Source organism: Molothrus ater, chromosome 4 (genome assembly GCF_012460135.2).
Source record: "Molothrus ater isolate BHLD 08-10-18 breed brown headed cowbird chromosome 4, BPBGC_Mater_1.1, whole genome shotgun sequence".
Lineage (NCBI taxonomy): Eukaryota > Metazoa > Chordata > Aves > Passeriformes > Icteridae > Molothrus > Molothrus ater.
This window is the reverse complement of record NC_050481.2, coordinates 50,698,790-50,715,223: the sequence shown is the minus strand read 5'-3', so window position 1 is coordinate 50,715,223 and position 16,434 is coordinate 50,698,790. Positions and strand designations below refer to the sequence as shown.

At 34.1% G+C, this 16,434-nt stretch overlaps 1 protein-coding gene across 1 annotated transcript; it reads left to right on the top strand.

Annotated features, from left to right (window-relative positions):
• The first annotated feature begins 2,115 nt into the window (after positions 1-2,115).
• DTHD1 (death domain containing 1) lies at positions 2,116-13,277 on the top strand. Its single transcript, XM_054514723.1, is given in 14 exon segments — positions 2,116-2,209; positions 2,212-2,494; positions 2,496-2,987; positions 3,482-3,810; positions 4,456-4,589; positions 4,591-4,635; positions 5,466-5,581; positions 5,583-5,705; positions 6,553-6,717; positions 7,265-7,554; positions 8,814-8,846; positions 8,849-9,057; positions 12,366-12,423; positions 12,988-13,277. Coding segments are annotated over 14 exon segments (2,661 nt in total).
• Positions 13,278-16,434: the final 3,157 nt, after the last annotated feature.

The following is a 16,434-nucleotide window of genomic DNA, read 5'->3' as shown; positions in this document are numbered from 1 at the left end:
CAGACAGAAATGTTTTGCTATGCTTGTGTTTCTGAGTCTTAACCTATGGATTTATAAAGTCTATAATAATAACAAAACATTTGAGTTTAAAAAGCCTCCTTCTAGGCTCCAAGCAAGCTAACTGTCCTGTTTGCCTCATGGTTTATGTGATTTTTTTTAATTCTTCTTTTGTCAGGTTTCCAAGAATCAGTCTCTTCCAAAAAGCTGCTATAACTCCCCTGAAAAAATCCCTTAAAACACTCAGCAAAGAGGTTTGGAGACAGTTGCATATAAACTACCTCTTTATTCTAAAGCTGTGTTATCAAGCATCAGAAAAAGCACAGAAAACAAATTGTTAGAAAATAAATGGGGAAGGGGAAAATCACAAAAGAACACTTTTTTCATAGTTAACCTTGTAATTGAATGGAAAAAGTGTCTTTCCATGTGATGTAATTGGATACTATATGGTTACAAGGCCATATCTTTTCTTGCCCATATTAGAAAAGTCACATTTACAGCATAGGCAAATGCCATTGTTTTCAATTACCCTCTTATCTTCAAATTCGATTTTAGGGAAGTTCAAAGGGCCGTACAATTTGTTTGAGGGTTTCTTTGTTTTGTTTAGAAAATGCAAAATTCAGGGGGAAATGTAAATTTTGACAGTTTTGCCTAAGGTTGACCTTTACCTTACAGTGAAACTGGGAAGTGGTATTTTACAACCTCTTCTGCAAACAAACCTCTGTTATTTCCAATCCTTTTTTTGATTTCTCAGTCCTGTTAAACTGTCAAGAATTTCTTCATTACTGTAAAATTGCCTGTGGAAAAACAGTAATAGTGTTTCTTTTTTGAAACTATCAGTGTAAAGAATACTTTAAAAATGCATTTGCTTCCTTTTTATTTATTTTTTTTCCAAATATAGTTAAAGTCTAATAAGTCACTTGGAAAGTGAGGGTATTAGAAAGGAATGTTTTTAGACCAAGTTAAATAAGAAGAATCTGACTTAAACCTACAAAAAGTACAGGTCAGAATAATCAGATGTAAATAGAGATGAGAGACTTAACTAGATCACATTGATATGTGATGGCATTCTTAATAAAATTATTTTCCAAGCTGAAAACCTTGAGGTATTATTTACCTCATATGACATTGTTAAAAAAGTGAATGTTAAGTCAAAGGTTTCCTGTAAGACTCTCATCAGCCCTTTCTGTTTTTCTTTCCTTGTACCTGTATATTGGAGGTGGAGAGCACACCATACTGTACCTTATGTCTATTGTCTTATTTGTAGACTTTCAAGAGATTTAACCTGCAAAACAAAATTATCCAGGATCTCATACAGCACAGAAATAAAATTTTCCAAGGTTTCCAATACATCTAACTAGTAAAGATACCTCTACAGTTATAGGGGCTGACAGCATAAGATGCAGGAAGAGCTCCAAGTAATACATTTTAAATCCTTGGAGAGAGTATCTGGAATTATTTCTAAGAAAAGTTTCAAGATAAGAAAAATAAGGGATCATAAAATATATAAGTTAAAATATTACATGATGGGACATAGTGGTTGTGTGCTTTTTGTGCATTCTTCTTCACAAAGTGGTTTTAATTACATGCAAGGGCAACCTTCATCATTTCTGTAACTGGATATTACAAATTGCTGGACTTGTATTATATGTGAGCTGGTAGTTTTGTGTTCTCATCTCTTTTTCATAGCAAAAATTCAGAGCTTCTAAGGTCTGAATTTAAAATTAGGTCCATGTATAACAGCCTTGCCTATAGACCTATGCATCAGAATCTTACAGGATTCAATTTTAGGAAATATAATATTTAATTCTAAAGATCTTCCCAAATTGATTTGACTATATTTTATCAATACCATGCTTTGGATTGATTGTCATTAAGAATTTAGCTAGAGTCTGATCGTTAGAAAAGTGTTCATTAGAGTTGCCAGAGTAAAATTTTGACAAATACACACACAGTTGTTCTTAGACAAGTATAAAAATGTACTTGTCTATATTCAGTTCCTTAGAAATTGACTTCACCTGAATAGCAATATATGCAAAAACATTAAATGGAAGTCAGGAAATAGAGTGTGCTTCATGTATTGAAAGGTACTATGGGATTGTATGGAATTCAATAAATATGTGTATAATAGTTTTCACATTTTTGTCTAGCTTTCATAGCAAAATGTAATTGTTTTTTGGGGTTTTTTTTGCCTCAAAATACAATGGAATTATAATTATCTGCAGAAAGTGAAGGAGTATTTGATAAATACAATCTCACACCTTCAAGAGGCAGAAAATAAATTTTATGCTGCAAGCTGCAGACAAGAGGGTGATTCTCAGAACCAGACTGGTGAAAATGCTTCTGGAGAAACAGATGTGCATTGTTCAGAAGGAGAAGCAACAGACTCTGTGCAAGCATCTTCCAGTTCCAGACAGCAATTCCAAAGAACTCCTTTTCTGAACAAGACAGCAAGTCAAAATGTCAATCAAACCCACACAAGTGAAATTAAAACTGTTAATTGCATCCTTAGCTGAAAACAAATCTGCTCAAGAACAAGACACCAGCAGAGAGTCTCCAATGAAAAAGGAAGATGGTGAGCACCAACTACTGATTGTCTCTTTTACAGAGAAAAAAGAGCGCAGTGGAAAACTTCATGGAGGTAGCTCTGTTACTAAAAAGCCTCCTGACCTGGCTTTTCAGGATGCTCTTACAAGCAATGAGGAAGACATTCTGTCTGGGACATTGAAGGACATTTATGACAGAAGCACCATGAATTCTTTTGAACAGAAGAAAAAGGAAGTAGTCTGGGACAATTTAAAAGGGCTAGAAAGTGAAGACCACAAATTGACAGAGAAAATGGAAGACAGTAAAATAAAAAAAAATGAGATTTTTAGAAATTACCTAGGTACCTTCACTTCTTCAGCACAAACTTATGGTATTCCTGATGTGAATCCTTCTGTGAGTGATTCAGGAGAAGTACAAAAATCTAGATATTGGATGAACAAAGAGTAAGCACATATTCTCCCTTTTTTTTAGGAACAGATGTACATAATTATTGCTTATTAACTTATGAACATGTGTGGGTGCAGAAACTCAATATACATGTACTGAACAGATGCTGGTTGTGCACATAACAGCAGTTTACAATTTGAACATGTGCAACGAAGATCTTTCCCTTTAGTCTAAAGTAAACCCTATATTTCTATTTGCATAATTTTTTTATGCCAGAGAGGGACTGAGTCACAGCCAGTAAAGTCAATAATCCTCAAATTGTTGGAAATTAACAGGAAAGGACCACAATTCATCAGTTTTACAGTAATTTGTAAGCTGTTCTGAAACAGGCTAAACATAAAATTTTTCATTATTTTCTCATTTATTCTTAAAAATATTTTTCTGAATTACGTTCTTATGCTTCATTATAGCACATCATTACATCGAAGTATTTAATTAAAAATACAAAATTCTACCCCACTCAAAATACAAATAATTTTTTTAAAAAAAGATTTCTAGTCAAAGGGAGTGGAAAAAAAAAACCCTAGGAAATAGCTTGTTTTATTAAAGCCCCTGCAACTGTTCTGGAGAATCTGAAGTGTAATATACTCAATCACACTAGTTCCTTGGTGGTGGATGATTCTGAGGAGCTGGTCAGCAATGTCATCAGTATGGAATGTTATGATTATGAAAAACCACTTTTCCCTATCAACATTGCAATCCCATTTACATCATGCTTCAGAGGAAATTATTGGGAGATTATGGTAAAGGTGACTGATACCAACTTCCAGTCAAACTACTTAACTCCTATTTCTTTGCAAGGATAGCAAGGAAACCATAATGGGTTTAACTCTCATCAAAGGATTGCAAAAGCAGAGTTTAAGCTTCCCAGTTAAGTCTCTGGAGATTTTCAAGTAAAGTTGTCATTATTAAATCATATTTCCCACTACGTGTGGTTAAACAGAACTTTCTACTTTCTCAAGCACTAATTCTATTTGAAAACTAGTATTTACTAACATTCTTTTTTTTCACTTACAATGTTAAGCAAATGCTTGATCCCACAATACTAATGGTTTAGTGATGTTTCATGAGTATTGTAAATAAGTGCAATGCATTGCATTATTTGATAAAAGCAAAATTTAGGGGGAATTACTGTGCTTTTAGATCACAACAAAGTAACATAGTTCCATGAGTATAAATAAGTACAAACTATATCAAATGAACAGTTTTTAAATGCAGAAGTGTTGTATTGGACCAGATTCATCACCCAGTCTATAAATTTATTTCATTTCACCCCAATCATACACTGGAATATGAATAACATCATATGATGACTAGAGATCACCAGGTACTTGGGCATGCAGATGGCAATAATAGTCAATTTATTTTCATTTCATACTTTGCTCTGTAGAGAATGTTACCTTCTCAAACTGTGAAACACAGCTTCCTTTCCCTCAATACTCTAACCTCACATTCTCTTTAATCAGGAAAGCTTTGCAGAAGTAAAAATTTAATATCTGGGTGCTTTTTCTGTGTTGTCATGCTTAAAGAAGGAAACATTTACTGTTCCAAAGGTAGGACTCTTACAAAAGCTGAACGTGGATTCTAGAATCTCTCTGTTACCATCCAGAAACATTCAGTTCTCCGGCACCTATGCAGTTAAAGGTAAGCTTGAAATAGGTGATTTTGATGAACTTGTTCCATAAGCCTGTTATCTGATCAGCTCTGAAGTGAGTATGCTAATGATGTTAAAGTGCAATCTCTTCCAGTACCAGAAATCTATAAGTGGTTGCAGCTTCACATCCTGTACATGCAGATTTCCTGTCAGCTTTGTTAAAACCACATGTCAGGGATATCTTTAACTAAAAAAGATCTATCTACCCTTGTTTGATATAGTTCAGAAAATATAGTCATTTTCAATAAAGATGTGTCAACTCAAAACTTTAATTGTTTGGCCCAGTGATAAAGTGAATGGAACCATTTCTCTCACCTGACTCATTTCTCTCACCATTTCTCTCCTTGGTGCCAGCAAGTGCAACAAAAGGTTTTTATCGTGTATTAGTCTTAGACTGAGTATAGTCTCAAATTGTGCTTCAGTTGTGTTTCCCCATTAAGATGTTCATTTGGAAGTATGGAGATATTAAAATTATGAAAAAATACAGATTAGAAAAATCTCAGATTTTTCATAATCTGAGGAAGCTCATAAGTTTCAAAACTTGAATTCAAATCAGGAACAAAATAATATAAATATTTTAGGCAAAGAAGTTCCGGTTTTGATGACTTTCAAGCATTTTTCTGAGCTTTGTATAAAGTGCTGTTACTTGGGTAAGGTTGTTCTTGGGTTAAAAAGAGGAGTCTGATTCTTCTGTGACAGCCTAGCCAACTCCAAAAGATAAACCAATTTTGTAAAACCAATTTTTGTAAAAAAATCCAGGCATGTAATAGAAGAGGGTTTTTTTTTGCAAGCTGATTATACAATTTCTTTCTATATTTAGATTCAGCCAATTGAGCCATCAATTTCAGCATTGAAAGCAAGACATTATATGTATCATTCAGTGATATCTACGAGTGCACTGGTTCATGTCCAGCATCCTTCATCCCAACCTTTTAACAGCTGTCACTATTACTCTACCCTGTTCTCCAAACCCAGACAAAAAAAGGCAAGGAGATTAGACAGAAGATGCAAGAGCTATTAGTGCTACAGTAAAGAGGGTTGCTGCAGCATACCATCCTCAGTAAGACCCTCGCTTCAAATTCACCATTTTTCTAAAACATCAAAATCAATGAACTTTAACAGGTTTTGATTTGATTTCTTGTATTAAAACTGTTTGTTCTTTATTAATATAGACTGCAATACCTATGGGCCTTGTTAGAAACACTAGAGCAAGCCCTCAACATTTTCATGCTATAGTTTCACCAGAAAAATTAATACAGTATTTGATGTTTATTCTTAAATATGGTGACCACGACATTTCTAGCAGGAGTCAGAATGAAGACTGTATGAAGTTTTTTCACCAATAAATATTCAGACATGTTCACCAAAGTCAAAAATTGAACACAAAGAATAGACATGATGTAGACCTGCTGTGTTCATAACACACCAAGTTGACTTGAGTCTGACCTTTGAATTTTTTCATTTCTACTTCTACACATTTCAATGGTTGCCTGAATCAAAATCAAAATGCTTGGCACAATGGTTTATAGTAGGTCAATTTTATGCAGTAGATAAAAGTCCAGATTTTTCCAAAGTATGAAGTACAATATTTCTAAAACTTTTTGGCATGTCTTAAAAAAACATTACAACATGGAGACGCCTGGGAAAAAAAAAAAAAAAAAAAAAAAAGATGATTTCTATGTTTCAGCATGTTTCAGCAGTTTCTGGAGAATTGAAGAAAAAACCTCTAAATAATTATATCATTCACATACTCTGAAGTATCTCTCCAGACACAGATTTTAAGCAAGGTGGGTAAACCAGAAAAAGTCATCAAGGACAGCAGAGGGGAAAACAGCTTCAAACACAAGCTTACTCTTTCTGCAGAACTATTTTTATGTTATTTTTTCTATAATTATTTGGCTTTCCAGAGCTGTGAGCACTTCTGTGAGAAAAAGTGGGGACAATCTCAGTGATACTTTGAAATTATTAGGTCATGGAAACAAAGAAGAGGGGTGGAAGCTGTTTGATGATGTTATTATCCAGAATGCACAGAATGGGCTTATATTTTTTGAACTAAATGAGCATTTAGAAAGGTAATGTATGAATCATTTAACAAAATTTTATTCACTGAAATATTTAGCTCTGTGTTTACAAATAAGTGGAAATTAGTAGTGTTAAGAAATCATCCATATTTAACCATTAACTTGCTCCTAGATTTGTTGCTCATAATTACAAAAATAACCCTTTTTTCTTTATAGAATGTACACAATGTAGTACATAGAACTTTGAAAAAGGAAATGCAGATATCTGTCTTATTGGCAAATGTGATTTAGCTCTCTAACTAAAAAGGCTTTTTTTTTTTTTAATTCTTATTATGAAATATTATCTTACTTTCATGTTAAATTCATGTGTATTTGAAATCATACCTACACAGTCAAAATACTTTACACTACAAACACAAGCAGATTTCCACCTTTTTCATGTGTTGGAAACAAGAATAAAAAGAAGGTAGCAAAAGTTTCCTTGGAGACTGAGCCCCATATTATTTTTAAGAAAAAATTATTAGCAGTTGATACATTATTTTAAATAAAGCACTTAAATTTCATTTTCTTTCCCTTTATCTTTTTTACCTTACTACAGCTTTGTGGTCATTCACCTTGCATTCCTTTTGGAAAACAGGTATCTTCTCCTCTTTTCTCAGGCTCTGGAAGAAGCTCTCCATAGCACGCTGGCTAATGTGATACTGTATCAGAAAAGAGAAAACCCATATAAAATAGTAGTTTTGCTGTCTGCATCCAGAGAATTGACCAATGAACTTCAAAATCTTCATCAGGAGGGTTATTTTGGTCCCCCAGAACCTACACAGAAGTTCCCATTAAGACAAGGAGAGCAGATTCATTTTAGATTTAGAGGAAATATTTCTGCTTCAGGTAAGGCAGTACCTAGGTATTTAGAGGAAATATTTCTGCTTCAGGTAAGGCAGTTAATTCATGCAAGTGTATGAACATTATCAATGCCTCATCTATTAAACAGGCTGTATGGGAACACATGTAGACTGAAGTTACTCATAGTACATTTAGTGTGTAATGTTAGTTTATTTCAGTGTTCTGTTTCTTGTAAAGAAGGGAATGTGGAGCTTAATAGGAAACTGCTCCAACTGTAAAGAAAATGTACAATCTGAAGGAGCTCCTGAGCAATGTGCTCTCAGTGACCCTGCTTTGAGCAGGAGAGTGCGACAAGATGATCTCTTAAACCCCTGTGAATTCTGTGAAACCTGGTTCCTCAGAAACACATGATATTTTAAGAATTATTTTAAAAGGACAGGTTTCTGTCTGCTGCTTTGTCCAAGTAAATTCACTTAGACTGAACAAGAAACCAAGGCAAAACAGTGCCTGTTGTGAGTTGCACTGTGAATTGAGGTGATGAGAGAGAGAGTTATGCCGTTTCTGTTAGTAGCCAAGAAAATTCCATGTAGTGGCTGCCACCATTCAGAGACTTGCTTATAGGGAAAAGGGAGAAGAAGCCTCTGAAAGGTTTTCACCCTAAATTGCATATAGTCTCTTCTGTCTGTCTTAGATTGTACATATAAATATATATTTGGCCCTCTGAACATTTTGTACATAAACTCTCCCATTGAAAATTGCATGTACTCTAAAGAAAGGAATATTCTTCAAAAAGAGAAGTCTCCAGCCCATGAGAAATGTCTGCTTTTATACACAAAGGACAGTGTCTGTAGATTTATCAAATAAATGGATTTAGAAAACCTAAAAATGCATCTACCCCTCTGCTGCCATTCATTTTGTTGTTACACATAGCTATCCATCCTGAATAACCAGAAAGCATATACTTTTAATTCCATTCACAACCCCCCTTTATTTTTATTCTTCTTTATGTTATGTACATACCTCCTTTTCTGTTCCTTGATTTTCAACTTGTAGCACTGCCTTCACCACTTATTCTTGAAGCCAACTATTAAAGGGCTAAGAAAGCTAGCTACAAAGATATGCCTACTACTGAAGCAGGCTGAACTCAGATGTTCAATAAAGTAATAGGAATGATAAAGAACAATCAAGGAACAACCAAATGTTATATGATTACCCTTACTTGACTCATGCTAATGAATTACTTTAGATGCCATGCACCTAAATGCAGGATAAATTTAAAAAAAAAATTATTATATGGACTGCAGGGAATGGAGAAGCCTTCAGGAAAGTCTACAAACTGATTTTCATTCACAAAGACAACCAAGGATGGAGCTCCAAATTAAAGAAGTGGATGAATTTGGTAACCACAGTTCACCTCATTACAAAGGAACAGCAGTGTTTTATAAAATTACCAGAGAGATGATACCAAAGAAATGGGAACAAACCTTACCATATGATGAATATCAACACCAGTCTCCACTGTGCAAATTAGCATTAACATTGCCAAAGGTGCATTTCTAACTTGATAATATTAGAATTTCCCTATTTCCCTTTCCGTCTTACCTTACATTTATTAGAAAAAGGATCTTGGTATGATTTTTGATTTACAGATAAACACAGAAGCCACTGATAAAATTCTGGTGCATCCTCAATGTACAAACATTCTCAGAATTTCTATTAGCTGTGGGGAAGGACCCATACCCAGGTATAAGCATGGAAAAAATTCTAGCAGAAAATTTTCACCCAACTACTCTCCCCAGCTGGAGGGGAGAAATTATTATGGCACTGTGAAATTATTACTGAAGTTTCAGGTGTATCATTTGTGTTTCATTGTCTTGGGAGCAGAGAATTGCAAATTGTAGGATCATTAAATGGTTTGTGTAACCTGTCTTCCACCTATCACCTGATCATTCCATTATTCCTGATTAGCCTCTGCAGTACAGTCATGTGGGCAATTATCTCCATCTCTGGTGAAACCTCATGCCATATAAAATAATCTTTAATATTCCTGCAATGAAATCTCATTGTAAACTTTTCAAAGAGCCTGTGTACCAGCACACTATGTTGCACAAAATGCTGCCACTAAACTACTACTATCAAAGTTGCATACATTTTGATATCAAAATATCTACAGAAACACTTGGTCTAAATCTCTGGTGGTAAATAGTAGCATGTTTCTCTTTTTGAATTTGGCTTTACACAATTCTCAATATATTTTTTTTCCAGATGATAGTTAAAATAATCCAGAATGTCTGGTTTTGGTTGTTACAAAGACAGATGGAGTCTTTTTAAGGTGACCATTCTGACTACTCCATTTCCACTCATTTCTGTAAAATTCCCATCTAAATTTCTTTTTTAAAGAAGGCACTAACTGTACAATCATAACCCATTTTCTATATGTATATGCCTTCATTATCCACTTACAAATATATTGCTGACAGTGGTCAAAATACTGTTTGTTTACTTTGTATGCAAACATTCACATCAGTTTTTACTTTAAACATATATTTCTACTTTAAACATATATTTTCTACAGAATTAATCTGATTTTCACTAATGATTCCTATTTATGCTGCTTTTCTTTCCTCAGCAACAGAAAACACCTGCTGCCCTAACCTATTTTGTTCAACACAAGTCAGACACAGTGCATTAGGTTTTGATGTCAAGTAGGTGTGTGCATATTTACTGATTTCAAAGATTTTGTATTTATGTGACACAGTGGGCTAAGGAGGTAAAAGATTAATTTCTCCTTTTCTGTCTGTCCTGTTTAATATGCTACTAGAGTCTGGTCAAGTCTGAGAGGTCCATTTGACAAAGCACATCAGTGTTACTGGCTGGGAATGCTTTGCAAAAATAGATAGCTGTAATACATATAGACATTATGAAATTACTATTCTGCTGAAGTTTTATGTCTAATGACTGCCCAACAGCAGAATAGCATGTTATTCCCTGCTTCAGAAAGGCAGTTGCATGGCTAATTGAAGGGCCTTCCAGACTAGAAAACTGCTTTGACTGCTAAGAGTATTTTACTTAATCTGTCGACCAGAACAGCAGGACCACACGCCAGTGCAGCTGAACCGTGGGTGAATTTAGCACTTCACCACAGACACTTAATCTTAAAAGGCAATTTACTGTTTTAGATCTAATGCATTGTATATTATTACACTATTTTTAGACAATACTGATTTTCAATTCTTATTATTTTTACTACTATTTTAACATTAAGTAGCATGAAGTGGTTCAGATTAAAGTCAATGCATGGGTAATTGAGTTCATCTACAATAACTTTGAAAATCTAACACAGACCTTTGAGGTGGTAAATTCTCATTAATGAAGGAAAAAAGTTTAAGTACAAATGCATCATTAGACAAAGCCAGAGAAAGCTGAGTCGTGGAAGAAGAGCAATGCCCCCTTCTGGAAGAGCTTTATATTCCCTTTATTCTGAGAGTTTTTTAGCCAAGTCATTCTATTTTCATGCTGGGACGCATGCAATGACACAAGTGCTGTAGAATTATGCAAAACGAGGCGGATTCAGATCATAGAATCATGGAATAACTTGGGTTGGAAGGGTCCTTAAAGGTCTCCTAGTCCAGGCCCCAAGGTCTCCAGAGCAGTACAGCACAGGATGGTTTTGCACTGCCATGCAGTGCGTAATGTGTGCATCCTGCGTGCACTGAAATCACCTCCCAGGATGACTGTGTACAGGCCAGATGAAAAGCTGTTTAATTCACAATAGATAATGGTTATGAATATATTGACCTTATGGCTGCGCAGGTCAGTACATTTGAGACACTCCAAATATTGAACAATATTTAAAGCCCGTGTTATAGAAGCGATGAAGATAAGCTCCATAATGCTCAGTATATCAGAAAGAAAACAATAACTTTTCCAGTCTGAGTTTCATGTTCTTAATTCCAAATGAAAAACAGAAAATCAGTGAATAAACCTCAGGCAAATTTCCTTGGGAGAGCTGTGAATAACCAGCCAGGTAATACAACTGAATGTGCATGACAAAAGTAACATGGGCACTGAAAGAGGATAATTTCATTTTCAAACAAAAAAATCTGAATATCACTTCATACAAACTAATCTTTCTTTGTGCTCAGTGCTTATGTAAGTAATTTCTTGTTCTATATGCAGTAGGAAACAACACTAAAGCCCAGAAGACTTTCATCTTTCTCAGCCATAAGTAAAACAGGACAAAGTATTTTTTCTTTCTCTCCAATGTTTAGAGAAGAAAGAGGAAAAACTCTCTACTTTCTCAGGGAACTTTCCTTTTGAATTTTGATGATTTTTCATGATAATTTATTAAAAGATGAACTATGAAAAATGAATAACTATAGCTACAAATACAGCGTGGTTACCCGACCTCACAATAGCTACTGCATAACTAGAAATTGTTCTTTTCCTTGAAAGGAAGGCAAAGCTAATGCAGTATTCAAAATTAGAATCTGTAACATCTAGGAAGGTTCTATATGGATTTTCCATACAGCCAGTTTATATATATAACTTATGGCATAATGCTATTAATAAAATATTTGTAAAGTTACATGAAGGATGAACTTTCTATAAGAGATAATAAACACCCACTTGATAGATGAAAATTTTGTTAATTTCTTTATTTTAATAGCTATATACTGTTTTATATCTGTTGATGGTGTTGTTTTTAATAATGACAAAAATATTCTATGTAAGTAGAAAAATTTAAAATGCTTAGAGTTGAACCCCCAAGATTTTACTGCATTCCACTCCCAAATCATATGCCTCACCTCTTACTCATCATCATTTCTCTTTCCTCAACACATTTTCTTTAATAGCATGAAAAATTGATCCATCATCCATGAAGTACAAAACAAATTTTTTCTGATTCATCAGGTAAGAAAACAACCATTAAATTATAACAATATAAAAAAGACCTATGCTTGCTATTTTTTTTTTTAATTCCAGGGCTTTCGGCTGTTACTGACACTTGAGAATGCCATATTCAGAAAGGAAATAGTTAATATGTTAAGAGGTAGTCAAAGGAAAAGAGATCTGTTTACCAGGAAATGCAACAGCTCCTGTTGTGGTGGGATGCTTGAACAGCACATAGTTTTGTGTATAAGGAAATCCAGTTTGTACTGAAAAGCTCCAGTATAATTGATGAATCAGTTGCAGTAAATACTGAAAATCTTTTATTTTACTGCTAACTTTCCCCATTCAGTTCCAAAAATTATAGATCATTGCTGAATCTGCTCTTGACTAAATTCAATTCATACTGCAGAGCAGTTACCAAAAATGGCATTGGAAATGAAATGAGATGATGTTTCCACCAAAATATAAAACACTCCCTATTTAGCTGGGGAGTTTAGCCACTAAGCCTCCAGCTTTAAAAAGCTTTTCAAAAAAAAAAAAAAAAAAGGAAGATTTAGTCTTACTTCACTAATTTTTGCCCTTCAGAGGCCCTATGGGACAAGTTGCTGTCCTGGCTTGCAGAAGAGCTTGCAGAAGATAATACATCATTGTTTGCTTTATGTTTATCTGTTCGATGGAGCGTGCTTCAGCTTGTTAGGCTGAAGTGCCCTGATAATTTAACACACCAGATGTATGAGCTGCTTTGCTGCTGCAAAAAGACCCTTCCAAAGTCGGCTGATAAACAGCAGCTCTTGTCTCGCTATTTGCAGAAGAGTGGCAGAAGTGATCTTTCAGAAGAACTTCATTTAAAGTGGCAAAATAAGGCGTTCACCTGAAAAAATCACTGGCAACTCACAGCCCAATTTATCTTCTTTCTTGTTAAGTGTATGAATATTTCCATGATACTTCTGGATGAACAAGTGACAGGGATATCAGTCAGGAGAAGACTATTTGTTACTTTGCAACCTCTTTAATAAGCAAAGTATAATAGCCATGTCCTTGCTTGATAAAAGTGAACATTTCTTATATGTAAAAGTCAGATATTGAATATATAGGTATGAATAATTACAGAATGATCTGCATAGATTTCTGAGGACTTTAACTGTGTGCCCATGCTATACACAGTCAACACAATATTTCTACATATCTTAAATGTTAGAAATTATTCATTATATCAAAGTCATATGAATCATTCTATATGTATTGCTCTATATCCAGTTTTAATAACTACCAAATTCTTCAGATTATAGCCTAATGTACAGACAGAGGTAACTCCTTACTTTCAGATTTGTTAATTAATTCCGCTTTTATATTAATTAATTCTGCTTTTATATTCTCCATGAATATTTTTCATCCTTGTGAATATCATACAAGATTTCAGTGTAAACTCATGTGAATATGTAATCCCTTTCCTGAATTTAGGAGATTTCTTGCCTCACTTTAAACTCATTTTAATGCAGTTTTTTAGATTACCATCAAATATGGAAAAAGAACTATTTCTTCATAAAAATTCTAAAATGTATGGCTTTGACATTTTGTTTCTTATACTAAGTTCTTGAATTGAAGGTACAGATAGTTAACCACAAGTATTTTTGCCATTCCTTATTCATGTTTTCAATCTCTAAAAACTCCAAAATGCTTAGTAGGACTAACCTGATTTTTAAGTCAGAGCATGAGTAAAGTTTGCATTCTCTAATGGTGTTTTTACTAAAATAATATTTAATTTACCATCTTCTGTTATTTACTTCTACATTTCAAACCTCATAAAACACACCATACATTTATCTAAACACTAAACTGATTTCTGTTAAAGGCAAAAAGTAGCTGGCAAGAGTCAGTGAAAAACATTTCTGAGAGCAAGATGACTCCTTGGTACTTACTCATATTGTGATTACACAGGCTGTCACATCTGTGTGACTTCCCTACTGCTTCAGAAATGTGCAACAGATGCCTCTTTCTTCAAGTCCACCTGTGCACAATTAATTACTGTTATTCTTCTGATACCTCCTTGATGCACCAATTATTTTCCCTTTTCATCTCTCCTTGAATAATATAATACAAAATGTAAATATTAATCTGAATCAAAATCAATGCTCAATCATTTACTGATCTAAACTTTATTCATTTTTAGGCCATTTAGAAAACCTGTATGTCTGGCTGGCAAATCTTAATTGTGATACATAGTTAGTCTATGTATTTTATTTATAGAGGTCGTATATTTGCAACATTTACAAATTGCTACTGTAAATGAGAAAACTGCATAGTAAAAGAAAAGATAATAGTATTAATTAGTTTTATTCATTTAGTCACTAATGTCTCATCTTATGTTATTTTCAGTTTTTAGATGTAAGACAAATCTATGAGTAATTTAACACCTTCTCTGAGAATAAAGCATAACAAACATGCCTTTTTTTTTTTTATAAAGAGGGTCTTTTAACTGTAAGCTGACTTCTTACTAGAGGAAAGAATTACCACACTTTTCCCAATGCTGAACACTTTTTGCCATCAGGCATTTTTCATAAGTGCCTTCTCTTAAAGACTAAATATTCACTTACTAGCTCATCAGATATCTCTGGTATGTATGTATATTAGGATCACGGTTCGATGGATGATGGTACAACAAACAATACTGGAAATATTGCTAAAAATTTGACTGCGTTTCTCCACCAAAATTAAAACTGTTTGATACAATTTCCAACATTCTGCCACAAGATGGCATCTTTGTCTAACAAAAAATACATGCATGTAATAGCATTTATTATGCCAGTCACAGGCTGATATGGCTCAAGTATTGATATGGAAAGTCCAATTTCTTAACTACTATCAACACTGATCTTGGCTTTTCAGGCAATTGTCTCCTAAATGAAACGGCTCCCTTAGTGAAATTTAAACTCTCTGAAGTGCAGGCAAAACATGGAAAAGAAGGAGAACTACATGGGATAAATCTACTTCTGTGCTATGTGGTTTTATTGAGTATTAAAAAATATGTAGTCTGAAAAGCAATATCTGAGCTTTATCGTTTAGAATGTGTATGTTTTCTAACTCTAAAGAAAAGGTTAAATTCCCTATTTCTGCTAAACAGTGAAGGCAACTGAAAGGAAAAAGAGCTAAGACAGGAAGCCAGTTGCTCAGAAAGAAATCACCTAGACAACTATAATTTGGCTAACTGAAGACAGTAGTTGATTATTTAAGCACTGAACAGTTAGTCAAATAAAAAAAGGAAGACAAACAAATACTCCTTTTGTGACATTGTTACAGGATGGATTGCCAACTGCATCTGAGATGATGAAGTACAAAGCCGTAAAGCAGACTTTGCATATTCAACATTTAAAACACAAATTCTCTACTTAGTGAAACAGAGCAATATCAGTAAACTGATTAATACAACAGATGTTTAATTAGAAAACTGAAGATGGTATTTAATCAGTATCCCACATCCAAGGCCCTTTCAATAATTAGTTGTTTCTTTCTTTAGATAGCCTTCAGGAAGTAGTGTTTACACAGAACTATCTATAGTGAAGTAATCTTCAAGCATGAGAGTCTCAACTTAAAAGCTTGTCCGAGGTGAATTGGGAGGGAGCCCACATGCAGAGCTGTTTGGTGGGAGAGATGCAGGAAAGGCTCCTTCCAGCTTTTCTCAACAGCTCATTTCAGTGAGCAAGTCTTAAATGCAGTGAGATAAGCCCCTGAAAAGGCAGGAGGACTCAGGAAAGTGGCATAAAATAGCTCAGTTGAAATAATTCCCTCCTTTCCATAATATCTCTGCACTTTACCTGAAGATACAACAAGTCTTTGAGCATTTCCAATACAATTAGAAAAACTGTCAATCAAAGAAATGCAATATTCACAATTCCTCAAAAAAATTCAACTTTCTCATATACTATTAGAGATGAGCAGAAGACTTATTATGGATTAGTAATCTACTGTAATATTATAATAAATCATACTAAAGTTCACAAGACTAGAAAAGCAGAGTTCATGTTCCACCCTGTC